Source organism: Rhinoraja longicauda, chromosome 3, assembly GCF_053455715.1.
Source record: "Rhinoraja longicauda isolate Sanriku21f chromosome 3, sRhiLon1.1, whole genome shotgun sequence".
Taxonomy (NCBI): domain Eukaryota; kingdom Metazoa; phylum Chordata; class Chondrichthyes; order Rajiformes; family Arhynchobatidae; genus Rhinoraja; species Rhinoraja longicauda.
This window is the reverse complement of record NC_135955.1, coordinates 23,481,461-23,501,259: the sequence shown is the minus strand read 5'-3', so window position 1 is coordinate 23,501,259 and position 19,799 is coordinate 23,481,461. Positions and strand designations below refer to the sequence as shown.

The 19,799-nt window shown below is 43.2% G+C and overlaps 1 protein-coding gene across 1 annotated transcript in view; it reads right to left on the bottom strand.

Annotated features, from left to right (window-relative positions):
* LOC144592233 (phospholipid-transporting ATPase ABCA1-like) overlaps positions 1–19,799 on the bottom strand; it is a 136,296-nt gene that overhangs the window by 65,257 nt on the left and 51,240 nt on the right. The window contains 7 exon segments of the mRNA XM_078396766.1: positions 155–205; positions 208–261; positions 264–326; positions 329–389; positions 5,464–5,553; positions 7,612–7,803; positions 9,247–9,368. Of these exon segments, the coding sequence (XP_078252892.1) occupies positions 155–205; positions 208–261; positions 264–326; positions 329–389; positions 5,464–5,553; positions 7,612–7,803; positions 9,247–9,368 (633 nt within the window).

Here is a 19,799-nt window from a genome sequence, read left to right as displayed (position 1 = left end):
ACAGCAATCCTGCGAAGTTGGCAAAATATTGATGATTAATTTGGCACCCCTCTCTCTCTTCTCTTATCTTGTGCAATATAGTTCAGCCTGTCACTAGTTATTTATTACATAGGAACTTTTACTTGTGTGGCAAAGACTAATGGCAGACACTTACTTGTTGAATTGTCATACTGTGAGGACTCATCATCCGTGTTATTTCTGCCCAGAAGGACTTGTAGTTGTTGTCCTCGTACCAGTTCAGGGATTTGATTTTTAAGCCCCTCCCTCTGGGTGACCACACACGATCCTCGACACGGCTTGGTACAGCTCCTGTGGTGACCCATCAAGCTGTCGTTGTTCAGCAGCATCACCTCTCTTCTCATATCGCTCCAACTCTTAACCTCAGTCAGCTGTATACAGGCAGAGAGACAGGGAATCGAGAGGTTTAGCAACTCTGCGTACCCGGGAAGTAAGCCCCTCCTCCGAACTGCAGGACAGATTAGTTCTATCCCAAAGATAGATACAAGTGCTGGAGTAACTCAGCGGGACGGGCAGCATCCCTGGAGAGAAGGAATGGGTGACGTTTCGGTGTCAAGACCCTTCATCAGTCTGAGAAGTTGAGAGGGGCAAAGTTTTAAGTGATGTGTGGGTTGTGCATGGAATGTGCTGCCCTGGTTGGTGGTCGAGGCAGATACAATAGTGGCATCTACAGGGCCCTCCATAACGTTTGGGACAAAGACCCATCATTTATTTATTTGCCTCTGTACTCCACAATTTGAGATTTGTAATAGAAAAAATATCACATGTGGTTAAAGTGCACATTGTTCAGGTTTTAATAAGGCCATTTTTTATACATTTTGTTTCACCAAGTAGAAATTACAGCAGTGTTTATAAATAGTCCCCCCATTTCAGGGCACCATAATGTTTGGGACACAGCAATGTCATGTAAATGAAAGTAGTCATGTCTAGTATTTTGTTGCATATCCTTAGCATGCAATGACTGCTTGAAGTCTACGATTCATGGACATCACCAGTTGCTGGGGTGTTTTCCGTGGTGATGCTCTGCCAGGCCTGTTTTGCGGCCATCTTTAGCTTATGCTTGTTTTGGGAGCTAGTACCGTCAGTTTTCTCTTCAGGATATAAAAGGCATGCTCAATTGGGTTCAGATTGGGTGATTGACTTGGCCACTTAAGAATTTACCATTTTTTTAGCTTTGAAAAACTCCTTTGTTGCATTAGCAGTATATTTGGGATCATTGTCTTGCCTGTAGAATGAACCACAGGCCAATGAGTTTTGAAGCATTTGTTTGAACTTGAGCAGATAGGATGTGTCTATACACTTCAGAATTCATTATGCTACGACCATCAGCAGTTGTATCATCAATGAAGGTAAGTGAGCCAGTACCTCAGCAGCCCACACATGCCCAGGCCATAACACCCCCACCACCATGTTTCACAGATGAGGAGGTATGCTTTGGATCTTGGGCAGTTCCTTCTCTCCTCCATACTTTGCTCTTGCCATCATCCTGATATAAATTAATCTTCGTCTCATCTGTCCACAAGACCTTTTCCCAGAACTGTGGTTGCTCTATTAAGTATTTCTTGGCAAACTGTACCTGGCCATCCTATTTTTGCAGCTAACCAGTGGTTTGCATCTTGCAGTGTAGCCTCTGTATTTATGTTCATGAAGTCTTCTGCGGATAGGGTCATTGACAAATCCACACCTGACTTGAAGAGTGTTTCTGATCTGTCGGACAGGTGTTTAGGGATTTTTCTTTATTATAGAGAGAATTCTTCTGTCATCAGCTGTAGTGGTCTTCCTTGGCCTGCCAGTCCTTTGCCATTAATAAGTTAATTGTAATCTACATATTATGTGTTGTCTGAGTCTAATTGCCGCTGATGCTCCCGCAAGCACAATTTTAAGACAGAAAGAGAGAGTCAGAGACAGAGAGACAAAGACAGAGAGACAAAGACGGAGAGTCAGAGAATGAGAGAGAGAGAGACAGAGACAGAAGAGAGAGAGAGACAGGACAGAGAGAGAGAGAGAGAGAGAGAGAGAGAGAGAGAGAGAGAGAGAGAGATGAGAGAGAGAGAGAGAGGAGAGAGAGACAGAGAGAGAGAGAGGTGACAGAGAGAGACAGACAGGAAAGAGACAGAGAGAGAGAGAGAGAGAGAGAGAGAGAGAGAGAGAGAGAAGAGAGAGAGAGAGAGAGAGAGAGAGAGAGAGAGAGAGAGAGAGAGAGAGAGAGAGAGAGAGAGAGAGGAGAGAGAGAGAGAGAGAGAGAGAGAGAGAGAGAGAGAGAGAGAGAGAGAGAGAGAGAGAGAGAGGAGAGAGAGAGAGAGAGAGAGAGAGAGAGAGAGAGAGAGAGAGGAGAGAGAGGAGAGAGAGAGAGAGAGAGAGAGAGAGAGGAGAGAGAGAGAGAGAGAGAGAAGAGAGAGAGAGAGAGAGAGATGAGAGAGGAGAGAGAGAGAGAGAGAGAGAGAGAGAGAGAGAGAGAGAGAGGCAGGAAAAGGAGAGGGGAAGAGGGAGAGGCCAGTGTCAACATTTTAGGTTGGAATCAGTGAAGGTCATTGACCTGAAACTTTGAGTCTGATTCTCTCTCCACATAAGCACACAACCTGCTGGGTACCACCAGCATTTTCTGTTTTAGTTAACAGCAGCTCATGTCTTACGGTCTGATTGACAGTACAAGAAGTGTAGTTAACTGGCGGTTGGCAGAAGTCCAAATGAAACGCAAGTTCTCCTTGATAGTGCGTTTTGGGACAACTTGGCCACGTCAGCTGATTTGATATCACATGGCTTCAATTATTTTTAACAGACAAAGACAAGCCAAAGTGGTGTAACAGGAAAAGTGTAACCTGACACTGCAGCATGCACATAAGCCTACTTCTGCCCATTTACACTTATGCAACACAGAAAATATATATATACAGTATTCAAAATGTTGTGCAGCAGTGTTTGTAGCCTATTTACTTGTCTTTGGTGTTTTTATTTTCTGTGACATGGACCAAAAAGGAAAAGGATGTGGAATCACACTGTAAGATCTTAAACCAGAAGTAACCTTGTGGCTTGTCAGCCTCTGTTGTACAGCAGGGTTACTAAAGTTCATTTGACAGAAGGCTCCTTCCTACCCGATTAAAATGCATAATTCATAAACCTCGTGTTGAAGGGAGGGGAGGTCCTCAGATAATAGCCACTATTCATTTAATGAAGGATCAAACAAAGAAACGCTACAGACACGATAGAATATAGCAACAGTGTAATGTGTCGCAACATGCAAACAGTGTGCCAACACGGAGCAGGCAAAAGAGCAAGAAACAAGGCAAACAGAACAGAAAGGCTGAGATGTGTAGGAAGGAACAGCAGATGCTGGTTTAAACTGAAGATAACACACAAAATGCTGGATTAACTCAGCGGGACAGGCAGCATCTCTGAAGAGAAGGAATGGGTGATGTTTCGGGTCGAGACCCTTCTTCAGACCCGAGTCCGGGTAAAGGGAAACGAGAGATATAGATGGTGAACGTAGAGAGATATACAGAAGAGATATACTGAGAAGTGAGTTGAGTGCAGCCTTGAGGACAGTATATAGGTTTTCTTCACAGAGCAGACTAACCAAAGAATGTTTCCGCCTACAGGGAGATCTAAGGTCCATCGCTCTAAGGTGGTCACTAACCAATTCAACAGGAAATTCAGTTGCATATGGGAGTGAACTCTCCAACATAGCTCATTGAAACGTACAGAATAGTGAAAGGCTTGGATAAAGTGGACGTGGAGAGGATGTTTCCACTAGTGGGAGAGTCTAGCACTGGAGGTCATAGCCTCAGAATTAAAGGACATTTCTTTAGGAAGGAGATGGGGAGGATTTTTTTTAGTCAGAGGGTCGTGAATCTGTGGAATTCTTTGCCACAGAAGGCTGTGGAGGCCGTCAATGGATATTTTTAAGGTAGTATAAGAAAATAACTGCAGATGCTGGTACAAATCGAAGGCATTTATTCACAAAATGCTTGAGTAACTCAGCAGGTCAGGCAGCATCTCAGGAGAGAAGGAATGGGTGACGTTTCGGGTCGAGACCCTTCTTCAGACTGATCAGAGACTGATCACAGGGTGATCACCGGTCGGCGTGGACTCGATGGGCTGAAGGGCCTGTTTCCGTGCTGTATCTCTAAAGACTAAAAGGAGGGGAGAAGAAACATCTAATTTGCTTCGTACATAAATGTGGCCATTTGGTATTTTGTGCCTGTCCACTTCATTCTTTCGAGACAGCTTCCTGTGAAGTATGAACTCATGAACTATATTGTATCCCAACCCGAGGAAAGCAACAAATAGGCCAGACGAACAATCACAAACCCCAAACTCATTACATCACTGACATTTGGCAAGAACATTTTGTTTTACACTCGAGTCATAGCAGTTATAAGCCAGGTAAGCAGGAACTGTCCTCCTGTAGCCAAGCAACTGCATTTTCGTCATGCACGAGTTAATTAGGTATGTCAAATTAGTAGCAAAGGTAAAGGCTACCAAATGGGCATTTTTGAACAATGCACTGGCCTTAAAACCCACGAATTGAAAGGAATGCCACTTTTATCTGATTCCTGTTAGCTGTGTCAGGTTAAAATTGCCCCCAGTATATCGCAGCAGTTGCATAGGTTTGACCTTTATACAGAGTGCTATCAGTTAGTTTACCTGAGCGGATAAACGGCTTGCTTTCAAGCAAACCTTGTATAAAGCCCATTGATTTCCAAGGGGTGAAATTAGGCGAGTTCCACAATGGGCAGATCTACCCATGATCTGTTACACCTTGCCCTTTTGCCTAAATCTACTTTATACAGGCAGATAAACAATCTGCGCTGATGTCGTGGAGGATCTATGTGCACCGTGTTTGGGCAAAGTTAATGCAATTTGGGTTTTGGAACTGAAACAATAACTATGATTCTTTTTCCAGGGGTGCAATCCGACCTGCTGAGTATTTCCAGCATTTTCTGGTTTTATTAGAAATGAATTTCCCAAAGGCCTGAGAGCGCAGTTGGGAACTGCAATACCGTGACACTGAATTGGCATTCCTCCGGAGAGGCACAGCGATGTTGGAAATGGGAAGGGTCAACTGGCGGGTCATGTTTTCTAATGATTGGATCGAAACCATTGTTTATGGATAATCCTTGGGGTGCTCTGGTTATCTCTGTGGCAGACTGAACCACTGGAATGGAGGGGAAAATATCATCTTCACTTTAATTGTTTCAGAAGTTCACCCCAAAAAGAAAGAAAAAGAACAAACATCTAAGAAAGGTGCAGTTACATCATGAGACCAGCCAACTAACTCGGTCACACACAAACACATTGCCACATGGCACAGGAACCTCATGCACACCTCTTTACAAAAGGAACACCAAGTATAAAACAAAGACTTGCGGAAATCAACAATGGTCTCCTGGGCACCATCTAGCGCCAGTTCCCAAACTTACTCACTCAGCTGCTAGATCATCGTACCTCTTTAGTGAGAATCATAACATTTTTAAGCACTGAGTCCATGGCATTAACTACTTCTAATGTTGCATGAGGATCAATGGCCATTCCCTTCTGTAAAAGAAAGAATGGAAAATAACAACAAATGTGCACAGGTAATGACAACCATCCATTAGAGAGAATCGAGCCTGTCCTTGACTTTAAGCATGTATTGCAGTTCAGCACAAGAACACAAGAAAAACACTGGGGCACAGGCCATCTGTTTGCCTTCGGCACCATGACTTTCTCTCATACTTTATTCATCGTGTTTGAGATTTTTGTAAGTTCCTCCCTGTTATTTGAAATTAAACCATCTTTAACCTTAGTGTCCTCAATGATGAAGACTGAGACAAAAGATTGATTTAACATATCTGCCCTTTCTTTGTTTACTGTTATTAATTCACCAGCCTTGTTCCCGAGAGGTCTCACTTATCTTAGTTGCCACCTTCCTGTTTACATATGTACAGAAACTCTCTCTTGATTAGCTTCCTTTCTGAATATTGATTCCCTCACCACTGGTGCATTGAAAATGCTCAAACCATCAGTTCTTCATCCATCATGCATGTAGTAATTAGTCTGATGGGAATTGTACAGTTGGGAGAATATCTCTCATCTTCCTCTAAAACAGCTCTGTGGTATCTCGGATGCCTTGTCCAAAGACAGGCACCTCTGACATTGCAGCTGTTCCTTGGTGAAGCCCATCGATGTCAGCTTCAATTTAGTACCTAAGAGTCTAGTATTGAGTTTAGTTTAGAGATACAGCGTGGAAACAGGCCTTTCGGCCCAGTGATCTCCACACACTAACACTATCCTATATACACAAGGGACAATTTACAATTATGCCAAGCCAATTAGCCTCCAAACCCATACGTCTTTGACGTGAGGGAGGAAACTGGAGTTCCCGGAGAAAACCCACGCAGGTCACGGGGAGAACGTACCAACTCCGTACAGACAAGCACCCGTAGTCAGGATTGAACCCGAGACCCTGGGCTCTGGCACTGTGAGGCAGCAACTCTACCACTGCGCCACCATGCCACCCATATTGAGCCTCTCTATCATGTAACAACTCCATTGTCTTCAAAACAGAAAGTGAGGAAGGAACACAGCAGGTCGGGCAGCATCCGTGGATGGAAATGGACAGACAATGTTTCAGGTTGGGACCTTTCTTCAGAGCTTTCGCCTCTAGTCCATCACTCCGAAGAAGGGTCCCAGCCCGAATCCATTCCCTTCCACAGATGCTGCGTTACCCATTGAGTTCCTCCAGCACTTTGTGTTTTGTTCAAGATTCACACTGCCAAGGGTGGTGGTGGTGGAGGAAGATACGGTTGTGACATTCATGAGGCTTTTAGATAGGCACATGGATATGTAGGAAATGGATGGATCTACAGTGGGCAGGCAGATGAGATTAGTTGATCTTAGCATCATGTTGGGCACAGACATTGTGGCCTGGTCCTGTGCTGTACGGTTCTAGATTCCAGCATTCCCACATCTGCAGTCTCTTGTGTCACGATCTTTAGCTTGCATGTGACCCACTCGATGGAAGCAGAGGTTGCACTGCTGGGTCGTCAATCAATTGATAAGAGACAGCACCTGTCTTTGGGACAGTGCCTTAGATACCTGTCTCATTCTTGGCGCCTTTACGTACGGCTTAACCATCTTTAGCTACTTCAGGCAGCATGTCCTCAATCTTGATTTATTGCCTTTCTCAGCGAGAAATAGCCATTGAAATAGAATTCCATTTCCACAGCTTTCCTCATCCCTTGTTCTTTCCCTGGCCCCAGTGGAAAATATTATCAGAGATAAATAAGCCAAAATTACGTAGACCAGCAGCATTCCAAACCCTTAACATAGAAAGTCCAGTTGCATCCCTGTATAGGAAGGAACTGCAGATGCTGGTTTAAACCAAAGATAGACACAAAATGCTGGAGTAACTCAGTGCAACAGGCAGCACCTCCGGAGAGAAGGAATGGTGACGTTTCAGGTCGAGACTCTTCTTCAGACTCCTCCTTCACCCATTCCTTCTCTCCAGAGATGTGGCCTGTCTTGCTGAGTTACTCCAGCATTCCGTGTCTCCCTCCCTCCAGTTGTATCCCTGTTTGATGTACAGGGCGAGTAATGGACTCAGTCACTTACTTTGGTTAACTTTAGGATATCCAAGTTGGAAAAAAAAGCTCTTTCCACTCTTCTTAGCTCCTCGTCAGAGAGTGTGCAAATGAGAGATTGAGTGCGTGTGGCAGTCGAGGGATCTCCAATGATAACAAAGTTATCCAGCTTCGTGTCATTGCAAAGGTCTTTCAGCTGCAACCCTTGCCCAACTGTAATGACCTGAAAGAAATGACATCATACTTAATGCTTTCTATGTCCGGAGTGCGCAGAAAGCTTACGTTTCATGCTTTTACTGTGACACTACTATCACTGTGATAAGTGCTCCATGTAATAAAGTCAGTTGACGTGAATGACAGTATACTGAACATGTTTAGGAATATATGAAACGGATAAAACTCCGAGCTTGATCGCTATTCAAATTGAATTGTGACTAGTCTTTAATTCCATCCTATTTATCCTAATTTATATAATATTCCTTCACATCCTCGTCCAACAGAAATGGATAATCTTCTGTAGCTTTGAAAATCAAATAGACAGCCATGCAACATAGTACATTCAAATTAAAATTGATTGCACCATAAACATCATTATCCAATCATTTAATCTTACACAATTTACCAACTCCAAGCCTCTATCACTCGTGGCAAATCTTCTCTGAGTTAAAATTTAAAACATAATGATTATATGCATTATACAGTGTAATTTGTTAGCTGTAAAGTTATCATGACCTCAAGTGGGCCAAATTGATACTATTTATGTCATGGCAGAGTTTAACTGCTACCTTAGACTTGAAATTAGAGTACAGCTTGGTAGTTAATTAAATAGATATCCAAATGACCCATGGTAAACCTATAAGTAGTCCAACCAAAGAATCATTCCTCGTTCATATCACGGACAGTACTTTACATGGCTTTTTCACAGTCATGTAAATATTGAGTTGAATTAATCTACTTCCACATTTCCCATTGGGTGGTTGCAAATTAAAGAGTTTTAACAGCGTTTTTGTTATTTATTTCTATCCAGTAATTATTTGTTGTGTGTGCCCCACATAAAATGCACATTGAAATCCGAATTAATGTCTAGGTGAGCTCTTGAAAAATGGTTGGCTTCATTGCTTTTAACCACCATTTATAAAAGGTCCAATCCAAGCAGAATTTCCTATTTCTGAAGGTGTGTTTGGCTGTAACTCAAGACTGAAGTCATGGGCTCAACTCCCATCACGAGGGACCTGAAAATATAACCTAGACTAAGATGAGACCATCATCTATCTCCCAGTGGGCAGTGTGTTTGCAAGAAGATCTGCAAAGAGATGCAGTGCTCCCCCCCCCCACCCCCCACCCCCCACACCCCCCACCCCCACCAAGATTAATCACAAATCACTGAACAACACAGTTCTAACTCTGCTAAAAAAACAACCTGCTGGATGAACTCAGTGGATCAGGCAGCATCAGTGAGGGATAGGGTATAAATGGCGTTTCGAGTCAGGAACAATGCTGGTTGGCCCGCTGAGTTCATCCTGAACTTTGTTTTCTTTTTACGCAAGATTAGTACAAATGCAAAGTACTGCAGCAGCCACAAGGTCTTATGATGGATTGTAGACTGCTAAGAGTGGATATTGTTAGTGGGATTATTACTCAACACTGTTATTATTTTTGTTTTTACCTTTCCAAAATTGACATCAGCGTCCAGGATGTTGTCCACCGTGGAACGATCGAATGACATATTTTGGTACAGAAATTCTGATAGAGTCTCATTCTCGATTAAGAAATCCTGGAGCCTGAGATCTGACACAAAATAGCACACAATCAGTCAACAAATAATAAGAGCAGGGCCGATACCACTAACAAAATGAATCACTATTACACTGAATGCAATACCATAGGTCCCACAGAAAATTAGATCTATCAAATGGCATATCACATTTGCAATAAGAGAGTGTAAGAAAATAACTGCAGATGCTGGTACAAATCGAAGGTATTTATTCACAAAATGCTGGAGTAACTCAGCAGGTCAGGCAGCATCTCAGGAGAGAAGGAATGGGTGACGTTGCAATTAGAGAGATGAGTTGACAGCATAGATAGCAATATAAGAGTATGATCCAATTGCTATTACAGAGACGTGCTGAGGGGTGACTAAAGTATACTATCCAGTCTCATCACAGCTTGGAATGGCAACTGCTCTGCCTAAGATGGCAGGAAATTGCAGAGTAGCGAACACAGCCCCCGTCTATCACACAAACCAGATATCCCCCACCCCTTCACACTGCCACAGGAAAGCAGCCAACATAATCAAGGAACACACGTCCCCATCTTCCCCGCTCTCATCGGGCAGAAGGTACAAAGCATTTGTATGAAAGCATTTACCACAAGATTCAAGAACATATTCTTTCCCACTGTTATCAGATTCTTGCATGGAAATCTCAAGTGCTAAGGCGGAAAACATCTTCTCCCTACTCACCTCACTGCATCCCTTGCTCATTTCTATCTGCACTTTCTCTGTTTTTTTCTCTCTCTTGCACTATCTTGAAGTATTTATGTGTGGTATGATTTGCATGCATAACACACAAAAGGATTTTTTTTCACTGCCTCATGGCACAAGTGACAATGATACCATAGGGTGGTGGCATGGTGGTGCAGCGCTAGCTGCCTTACAGCACCAGATCCAGGTTCAGTCCTGACTACAGGTGCTGTCTGTACGGAGTTTGTACGTTCTCCCCGTGACTGCGTGGGTTTTCTCTGGGAGCTCCGATTTCTTCCCACATTCCAAAGATGTACAGGTTTATAGGTTAAGGTTGTAGGGTAATTGGCTTCGGTAAAATTATAAATTGTCCCTTGTGTGTGGTAGGGTAGTGCTAGTGTGTGCGGATTGCTGTTCAGCGCTAACTCTGTGGGCCGAATGGTCTGTTACTGCGATGTATGTCTAAACTAAACTGAACTAAACTAATAAGCCATACTTGGTGTACAATATTACAGGTTATACAATGTTCCAAAAGAACAGACCAAAAGGGAAAGAAGGTAGAGTAACATTGTTAAACAAGGATGGTATCAGGGTGGTGTTGAGTCATGTTAAAGAGGCTAGTTATGTAAAATCATTTTGGGGTGAAATCAGGAAATGGCAGAGGAAAGACGACACAGATAAAAGTGATCTAGAGGACTCTTAAATGTGACCTCTCAATAGGTTGGACTATTTCTGGCGCATATTTGAAGGGAACTGTAATTGCCATGGGAAATGTTAATCTACATTTTGTTTGGACATATCAAACTGGCAAGCGTATCATTACGAAATTAAATTTCTTTTTGCTCACGATTCCCAGCATCTGCAGTTTTTTTGTGTTTCACTGGCAAGAGCATCGTTTAAGAAGAATATGTGGAGCGTGCTAGGGAGTGCTTCTTAGAACAGTATGTTACAGAACAAGTGATCTAAAATTTGTTGATGAGAAAAGCGGACACTCCCTCAAGTGAAAATATCTCAGCATCTGCGCTGGTGAAAAGGAAAAGAGGACGTTTCAGACTGAAGAAGGGTCTCAAACCAAAACGTCACCTATTCCTACTCCAGCATTTTGTGTCTATCTTTGGTGTAAACCAGCATCTGCAGTTCCTTCCTACCCACTCAGCATCTACCCTTTCAAGTCCCCTTAGGATCTTATATAGTTTGTCACGTTATGCATTCATTGGCTCTCTCATTTAGAGCACCTCAACAAGTAACCTTAACTCTGGGCTGTTGTTGCCAGCTGATGAGATCAAGCTTTAGGTTTGGGCTCGGGGAATGGTTTGAAAAAAAAACTTTGTAAAGTTATCTTTACCCCTGCATTTTTGGACATCGCTTAATAATAAAAATGATGAAGTATTTAGAAGTTGTGATGCAGGAAGCCCACTTGCACGCAGCAATAATGTGATGGTCATAGACCTTTCCTTCCAGTGCTGTGAAGTCAGTTTTTAATAGTGGCAGAGGCATTCACAGTAATTCCCTTCCAGCTTTTCAAAATAATGCCACGGATCTTTCACAACCCCTTGAGAGAACCGATGGAATCTCAGTTTAAAATAAGAAGTTGGCACATTCAGAAGAGCATTCCTAGCTTTTCCCCACTGTAACTGAATTTCTGGCAGGTGAAGAAAAAAGAAATAAAAGACTTCTGACATTATGCCAATTAAAGAATCGAGTGTGTGTTCTCTGCATACTTCTCTGAGGTTACTATAGTTTATACGGCGGCTGTGTTGTTGCAAACTTAGACCAAAACAGAAACTCATTAATATTCATAGCAACAGATGGACCATGCGCAGGGGGGTGCCAGTGACTGTACAAGCATGTGAAATGACCGACAGTAACCTCGCAGCCTGCATTTCCTTCAAGAGCAGATGCATGTTTTAACAGTAACTCCACGAACTGTGTTGTTGCAAAGTTGTCAAACCTCTGAAACGGGTTTAGCAGTTTACGTCGAGGTAGAAATTCAGCCTCGAGATATTTGCACAACAGCATGCACTGCTGTCAGACTGGTGGTGTTCGGCATAAAAATAACTTGACAATAATGGGGAGAAAGGAATGCCACTAAAATTGGCTGTATCCAACATACTGGGCAAATACAGAACAGAATCTGGTCGGCTGGATTCCAGCTGTGTACTTTTTCCATGTTTGATGATCCACAGCTTCAGATTACGTCATAAGAAAATGATCATGCCAAGCATTTTGCAAAGTTTTACATGTCAGTAATGGCAAGCAAACGGAAATTGTGCATGGGGGAGGAAGGGAGGGAGGAGGGATCGGGATAGAGTGGCCTAGAATACAGGTGGGATGGGACAGAGTAGGATATTCAGCACAGTATCAAAACATCTTTGTGTTTTTCAACTGGCATTAACCACCCCCAAACAGGAGTGTGCAGTTGTTTCCACAGTTTGAAAGGGATTATTGCCACTCCTTACAGTAATAATTATTTGCTTTTGTATACAATTCTAACCATAACCAAATAGTCTATAACAGTCTCAGTCAGGCAGCCCTTTGTCATTGCCCTGTCTTCTCTCTCAGTAATTGATGCCTTAATGCTGCATCTTGTCTCCAGCAAGCTTCCCATTGGAGTGGAAGTAATCCACAAGGAGACTGTTTCACTCCACAAGCAAGGTCATCTGAACTTCGGTCACTGAGGTGCAGGACACAGACAATAGCTGTCTGCATTTGCACATTTGGAGTTCACGTATCATGTCTCATTTGACTCATTCACTGCAGCATTTGAGAGGAGTTGTACTACACACTTGGTACCCACTTGGTGGGCACTTGGTACCCACGATGCAATAATCCTCTACCAAATTGGTCCATCTGTTCAACATCTGCCTCCAACAATAACAGTCGACATGAAAACCTGGAAAATATCAGCCACTTCCCATGTCTTGGGTACCATGTCTTAGTGACGGCAGATGATGAAATTCACCATTGCCTTCAGTCTGCCAACTGGATAGCTGATGGAAAAGTGTCTGGTGATCAAGATCTCCAAACTGACACTAAACTCACAGCGAGCTACAGTAATCCTTGTCCTTATGTTCTGAGGCATGAATTACTTAAAGCGATCACCTTAAAGAGCAGAAGACGAGCCGCCATTGTTGTCCTGGGAAAATCCACCATAACCACTTGCAGGATAAGTGAATCCTCTCCGAGGTCAACAATCCAGCAGTGAGGCTCAAATTATGTTCAGTCTGCTTCAATGGGCAGACATACTCAGCACGAGACTCCCAAAATAAGCATTCTATTTTGAGCTTCTTCACGACAAGAGATTACCAGAAGGAAACTACAAGGATGTTCTCAAAGCCTCCTTGACAATGTGTAAATCCCCAATAACTCCTCGCCTATGATTGAGCAAAATATAGAGGGAACCTTCAAGATAGCACTGAGATCCCACTGCTGGGAACACAAGGTAGTCAAGGAAAAATGGTGAAAGGATCATTGCATTATGTATCTAACCTGATGCACACTTGCTGCCTCTATTGTGGTAGAGTTTGTAGGTCACACATTAGCCTCAGCAGCCACCTCGCAACCCATGGAAATGGCATATAAGTAAATTACCCTCAACCCCAAGAGACTCTTGGTCAGAAGTAGAAAGCACCTTTAATGCCCAAGTCATTTCCAGGAGGCATGAAGATATCGGGACAAGTGGGAACCATATGTCTTTTTGACCTGACACCAAGGGTGGCACAGTGGCGCACCGGTAGAGTTGCTGCCTTACAGCGCCAGAGACCCAGGTTTGATCCTGACCACGCTATCTATATGGAGTTTGTACGTTCTCCGTGACCTGCGTGGGTTTTCTCCGGGAACTCCTCCCACATTCTAAAGATGTGCAGGCTTGTAGGTTAATTGGCTTGGTAAAATTGTAAATTGTCCCGAGTGTGTGTAGGATAATGTTAGTGTGTGGGGTCGCTGGTCAGCGTGGACTCGGTGAGCCGAGGGGCCTGTTTCCATGCTGTATCTCTAAATTAAACTAAAGATTTAGGGACAGGTGCCCAAATAAAGAGTTTGGCTAATTGGAGCGTCTTAACTGAAGAGAGCGAGGCAAAGCAGTTTAAGGAATGTACAGCTCGATGGAATGAGGGAAGTGGGATTATTTTTATAATATATTTGCATCAGAATTCATAGATGTTTCATGGCATTGCTGTTCTGAAGATTCTATGCGGGAGGAAAGTACATGTTGCTCGAACATAACAGCTTCAGCCAGTCAGCACTTCCTTTGTGCTGCTGCTCGAAGCAGTTTGTTTGGCAGCGGTCCCAGTCTGGCAGCTCAGCTGATGATTGAAGGAGCAACACGCCTCGTTCCCCGAAGCTGAGCAATGTGAACAAGAGAGGAGGTTACTATCGGTCATTGCTCTCCAGCCTACATTTGCCGTGATCAGATTACACGCAAGCTTTGTTCTCTGCCTGGGCGATGGAGCCAGTCTACAGAGCCGAGTAATTTGAATTTGAATTCAGGCAACTTTGATGGGAAAACAATTGTTCATTATATGAGCAGCAGGAGCCCGACAAGCCACTGAAGCCTTCCCCAACCTTTCATTGCTTGCGAGGCAGATTCCTCGCGAATCATCGTGCAAATCAAAACATGTTGGTGATCACAGGGAAACAGATTGCTAAAATGTCATCTGTTTACAATCGCAGATTGTGTGTTGTATCTTTAATACGGTAAAGCATCCCACCCTGCTTCTCATTAGAGGTACTTGTCCATTCCTCCTGCTCTTACCAACCTTCTCTTTGTCCATAGGAAAAAACACAAAGTGCTGAAGTAAATCAGCGGATCAGGCAGTGGATCTGGAGAACATGGAGAGGCAACGTTTTGGGTTTGGATGCTGACCGACCCACTGGGTACTCCAACACTTTGTGTCCATTTTTGTAAACCCACATCTGCAGTTCCTTCTATCTTCGCTTTGTCCATACCTAGGGTTGCCAACATCCTCACTCCCAAATACGGGACAAGGGTGACGTCACCACCCCGCGCCCCACGTGACCTCACCCAGCCAGCGACCACGTGCTCCCGCTCCACCAATGGAGGCCGCCCGGGCTGAGAGGCGGGTTGCTATGCAACCTCCGTTAGGCGGTGCCTGGGCCCACACTGTCCGGTGTAGGAAAAAAACTGCAGATGCTGGTTAAAATCAAAGGTAGACACACAATGCTGGAGTAACTCAGCGGGTCATGCAGCATCTCGGGAGAGAAGGAAAGGGTAACATTTCGGATCAAGACCCTTCTTCAGACTTGACTCTTCAGGGTCTCGACCCGAAACGTCACCCATTCCTTCTCACCCGAGATGCTGCATGTCCATTCAGTGACCGGGCCTACAGCGCCCCCTGGGCCTAATACGGGACAAGGGCGGTCCCGTATGGGACAAACCAATTTAGCCCAAAATACGGGATGTCCCGGCTAATACGGGACAGTTGGCAATCCTGGGATCCATCCCAGATTGTGATGGAATCTTCACCTTCCATGTTCTCATCCCCTAAGAGTCATAGAGTCATAAAGCACGATACAGGTCCTTTGGCCCAACTCGTCCATGCTGACCAAGATGTCCTTCTAGACACATTTGCCCATAATTGGCCCATATTCCTCTAAACCTTTCCTATCCTTGTATCTGTACAAATGTCTTTTAAATGTTGTTATCATACCTGCCTCAATCACTTCCTCTGGCAGCTTGTTCCATATATATACCACTCTCTGTATGAAAAGTTGCCTCTCGGGTTCCTATTTACTCACTCACATTAAATTTATACCATTTATGGACCTGGATTTCCTAACCCGTGGGGAAAAAAATGACTGTGTGCATTCACCCTTCTAGTCTACAGTAACATTTCTTCTTACAATTCGTCAGGATCGAGAACGGCTTGTTTCAACTTCTGCTTGTATGGTTTCTGAGGAAGCTGATGAGGCCAATGAGGGGTCCTGCAATGAGAGTGACACAGGCAGAGTGGGACATGTTTGATGTTATAGATGGACGGGTAGTTTGGGAGGTGGAACACACTCTTCAGCTGGATTTCTGTTTGCCTGTGGCAATAGGAACTGGAAATCCTCAGTGCTAAACCTGAACGTTTCTTCTCCATTTTGAGCAGTAATGGGCCAGGACTTTCCACAGATTGGTTGGGACATTGCACTTTCTCAAGGAAGCCACATGTTCTTTATCTCTCTTCTGGAAATCTCCTGTCATGAAGAAGCTCAGAATGAGAAGTTGGTGTTGCATGCATGCACAGTGGACTACTTGAATGCAATTAGAACCTTAGTGCTGGGGAAAATGATCAGGAAGGGAATGGAGTATTGATTGTCTTATCCTTTTAGTGGATTTGGAAAATGTTAAGGAGACAGCAGTATCTCTCCAGTGCTTTATGAATACACTGCTCATGAATGATAATCCCTTGTATTTAAGATATATACAAAAGGTTGGAGTAACTCAGCGGGACAGGCAGAATCTCTGGAGAGAAGGAATGGGTGATGTTTCAGGTTGAGATGTTTCTCCAGACTTGTATTAATACAGGTACATGGGATTAAGCAAAACTTGCTTCCATTCCAGTTCTATAGATTCTGAGATGCCCAACGTGTGATTTATATGCACTTTATGAATACATCCATGACCTTTAAAATGTCATCACAATTGTTGCTCTGGCTAAGCAATTTTCCATCAATTGTCAGGAGAAGAAGCAGCCGGTTTAAGTTAGAAACAACCAGGTATTACAAGTTCTTTAACTTTTACTAGCACTACATCCACTCCATGAGATACTTTGCACTCATCTAAATAAGGCTGAGATATGAATTGTCTGGCAACCCTCAAAAGTTCTTCAACATATGGAACCCAATGCTGCAGCATATTAAGGACAAGTAAAACTATCCCCTCAACGCCACACGCGTTTCTACCTTCTTTGAATCCAGCAGTGAAAATACTGAAATATTTGACGTGGAAATTACCTTGACTCATGTTTTTGTGCTTTTGTCTTTTTTGTCACATTGTAGTTATCATATCATCATATCATATCATATATATATACAGCCGGAAACAGGCCTTTTTTCGGCCCTCCAAGTCCGTGCCGCCCAGCGATCCCCGTACATTAACACTATCCTACACCCACTAGGGACAATTTTTCACATTTACCCAGCCAATTAACCTACATACCTGTACGTCTTTGGAATGTTGGAGGAAACCGAAGATCTCGGAGAAAACCCACGCAGGTCACGGGGAGAATTTATTTTTATTTATTTATTTGTTTGTTTTTGTTTGTTTGTTTGTATGATTATGTAGGGAAGGGGAGGGATGGGGTTTACTGTTGTTGTTATATGCACAATAATTAATTAAATTAAAAAAAAATTAAATAAACATTTAATAAAAAGAGGTCATCATCCTCATATTCAAGTGACTCCATCCGGCCACTCGCATTTCTGTCCATTACAGGAAGAGTCTATGTTTGATGTTAAATAGAGGTTCAAAAAATGTTTGAGAAGGAGCAACGTGCCAGAGAAAACGCCCTCGAAAATACTTCAAGCCCCTCTGCTGTTTGAAAGGACCAGCAGTACAGTGGGCTCAGTGGCCTCCTGTACTTTGATCCTATGATTCACATGGAACGTCAAACAACTGGCCATACTGACCACAACATCAGCTGATATCATGAATCTATCACAATCACCCTCCAATCTTTGTTCTGCAAACATGACTTCTGCACACATTTGCACAGCCTTACGACAGATGACAAATTTCTTTCAGCATTCAAACCAAAAATGAGAGTGACACAGGCAGAGTGGGACATGTTTGATGGTATAGATGGACGGGTTGTTTGGGAGGTGGAACACACTCTTCAGCTGGATTTCTGTTTGCCTGTGGCAATAGGAACTGGAAATCCTCAGTGCTAAACCTGAACGTTTCTTCTCCATTTTGAGCAGTAATGGGCCAGGACTTTCCACAGATTGGTTGGGACATTGCACTTTCTCAAGGAAGCCACATGTTATCATCATCATCATATCATATATATACAGCCGGAAACAGGCCTTTTCGGCCCACCAAGTCCGTGCCGCCCAGCAATCCCCGCACATTAACATTATCCTACACCCACTAGGGACAATTTTTACATTTACCCAGTCAATTAACCTACATACCTGTACGTCTTTGGAGTGTGGGAGGAAACCGAAGATCTCGGAGAAAACCCACGCAGGTCACGGGGAGAACGTACAAACTCCTTACAGTGCAGCACCCGTAGTCAGGATCGAACCCGAGTCTCCGGCGCTGCATTCGCTGTAAAGCAGCAACTCTACCGCTGTGCTACCGTGCCGCCCTATGTTCTTTTATCTCTCTTCTGGAAATCTCCTGTCATGAAGAAGCTCAGAATGAGAAGTTGGTGTTGCATGCATGCACAGTGGACTACTTGAATGCAATTAGAACCTTAGTGCTGGGGAAAATGATCAGGAAGGGAATGGAGTATTGATTGTCTTATCCTTTTAGTGGATTTGGAAAATGTTAAGGAGACAGCAGTATCTCTCCAGTGCTTTATGAATACACTGCTCATGAATGATAATCCCTTGTATTTAAGATATATACAAAAGGTTGGAGTAACTCAGCGGGACAGGCAGAATCTCTGGAGAGAAGGAATGGGTGATGTTTCAGGTTGAGATGTTTCTCCAGACTTGTATTAATACAGGTACATGGGATTAAGCAAAACTTGCTTCCATTCCAGTTCTATAGATTCTGAGATGCCCAACGTGTGATTTATATGCACTTTATGAATACATCCATGACCTTTAAAATGTCATCACAATTGTTGCTCTGGCTAAGCAATTTTCCATCAATTGTCAGGAGAAGAAGCAGCCGGTTTAAGTTAGAAACAACCAGGTATTACAAGTTCTTTAACTTTTACTAGCACTACATCCACTCCATGAGATACTTTGCACTCATCTAAATAAGGCTGAGATATGAATTGTCTGGCAACCCTCAAAAGTTCTTCAACATATGGAACCCAATGCTGCAGCATATTAAGGACAAGTAAAACTATCCCCTCAACGCCACACGCGTTTCTACCTTCTTTGAATCCAGCAGTGAAAATACTGAAATATTTGACGTGGAAATTACCTTGACTCATGTTTTTGTGCTTTTGTCTTTTTTGTCACATTGTAGTTATGTTTTTTTTAATTTATTTTAATTTATTTATTTGTTTGTTTTTGTTTGTTTGTTTTTATGATTATGTAGGGAAGAGGAGGGATGGGGTTTACTGTTGTTGTTATATGCACAATAATTAATTAAATTTAAAAAAAATTAAATAAACATTTTAAAAAAAGAAGTCATCATCCTCATATTCAAGTGACTCCATCCTGCCACTCGCATTTCTGTCCATTACAGGAAGAGTCTATGTTTGATGTTAAATAGAGGTTCAAAAAATGTTTGAGAAGGAGCAACGTGCCAGAGAAAACACCCTCGAAAATACTTCAAGCCCCTCTGCTGTTTGAAAGGACCAGCAGTACAGTGGGTCAGTGGCCTCCTGTACTTTGATCCTATGATTCACATGGAACGTCAAACAACTGGCCATACTGACCACAACATCAGCTGATATCATGAGTTCATTGTTCCTGCGTTTTGGTAAAAGTGCTAGTGTCAGCATCTATCACAATCACCCTCCAATCTTTGTTCTGCAAACATGACTTGTTTGCAATGATGACACATTTGCACAGCCTTACGACAGATGACAAATTTCTTTCAGCATTCAAACCAAAAAAAGTTTTGTTTTTTT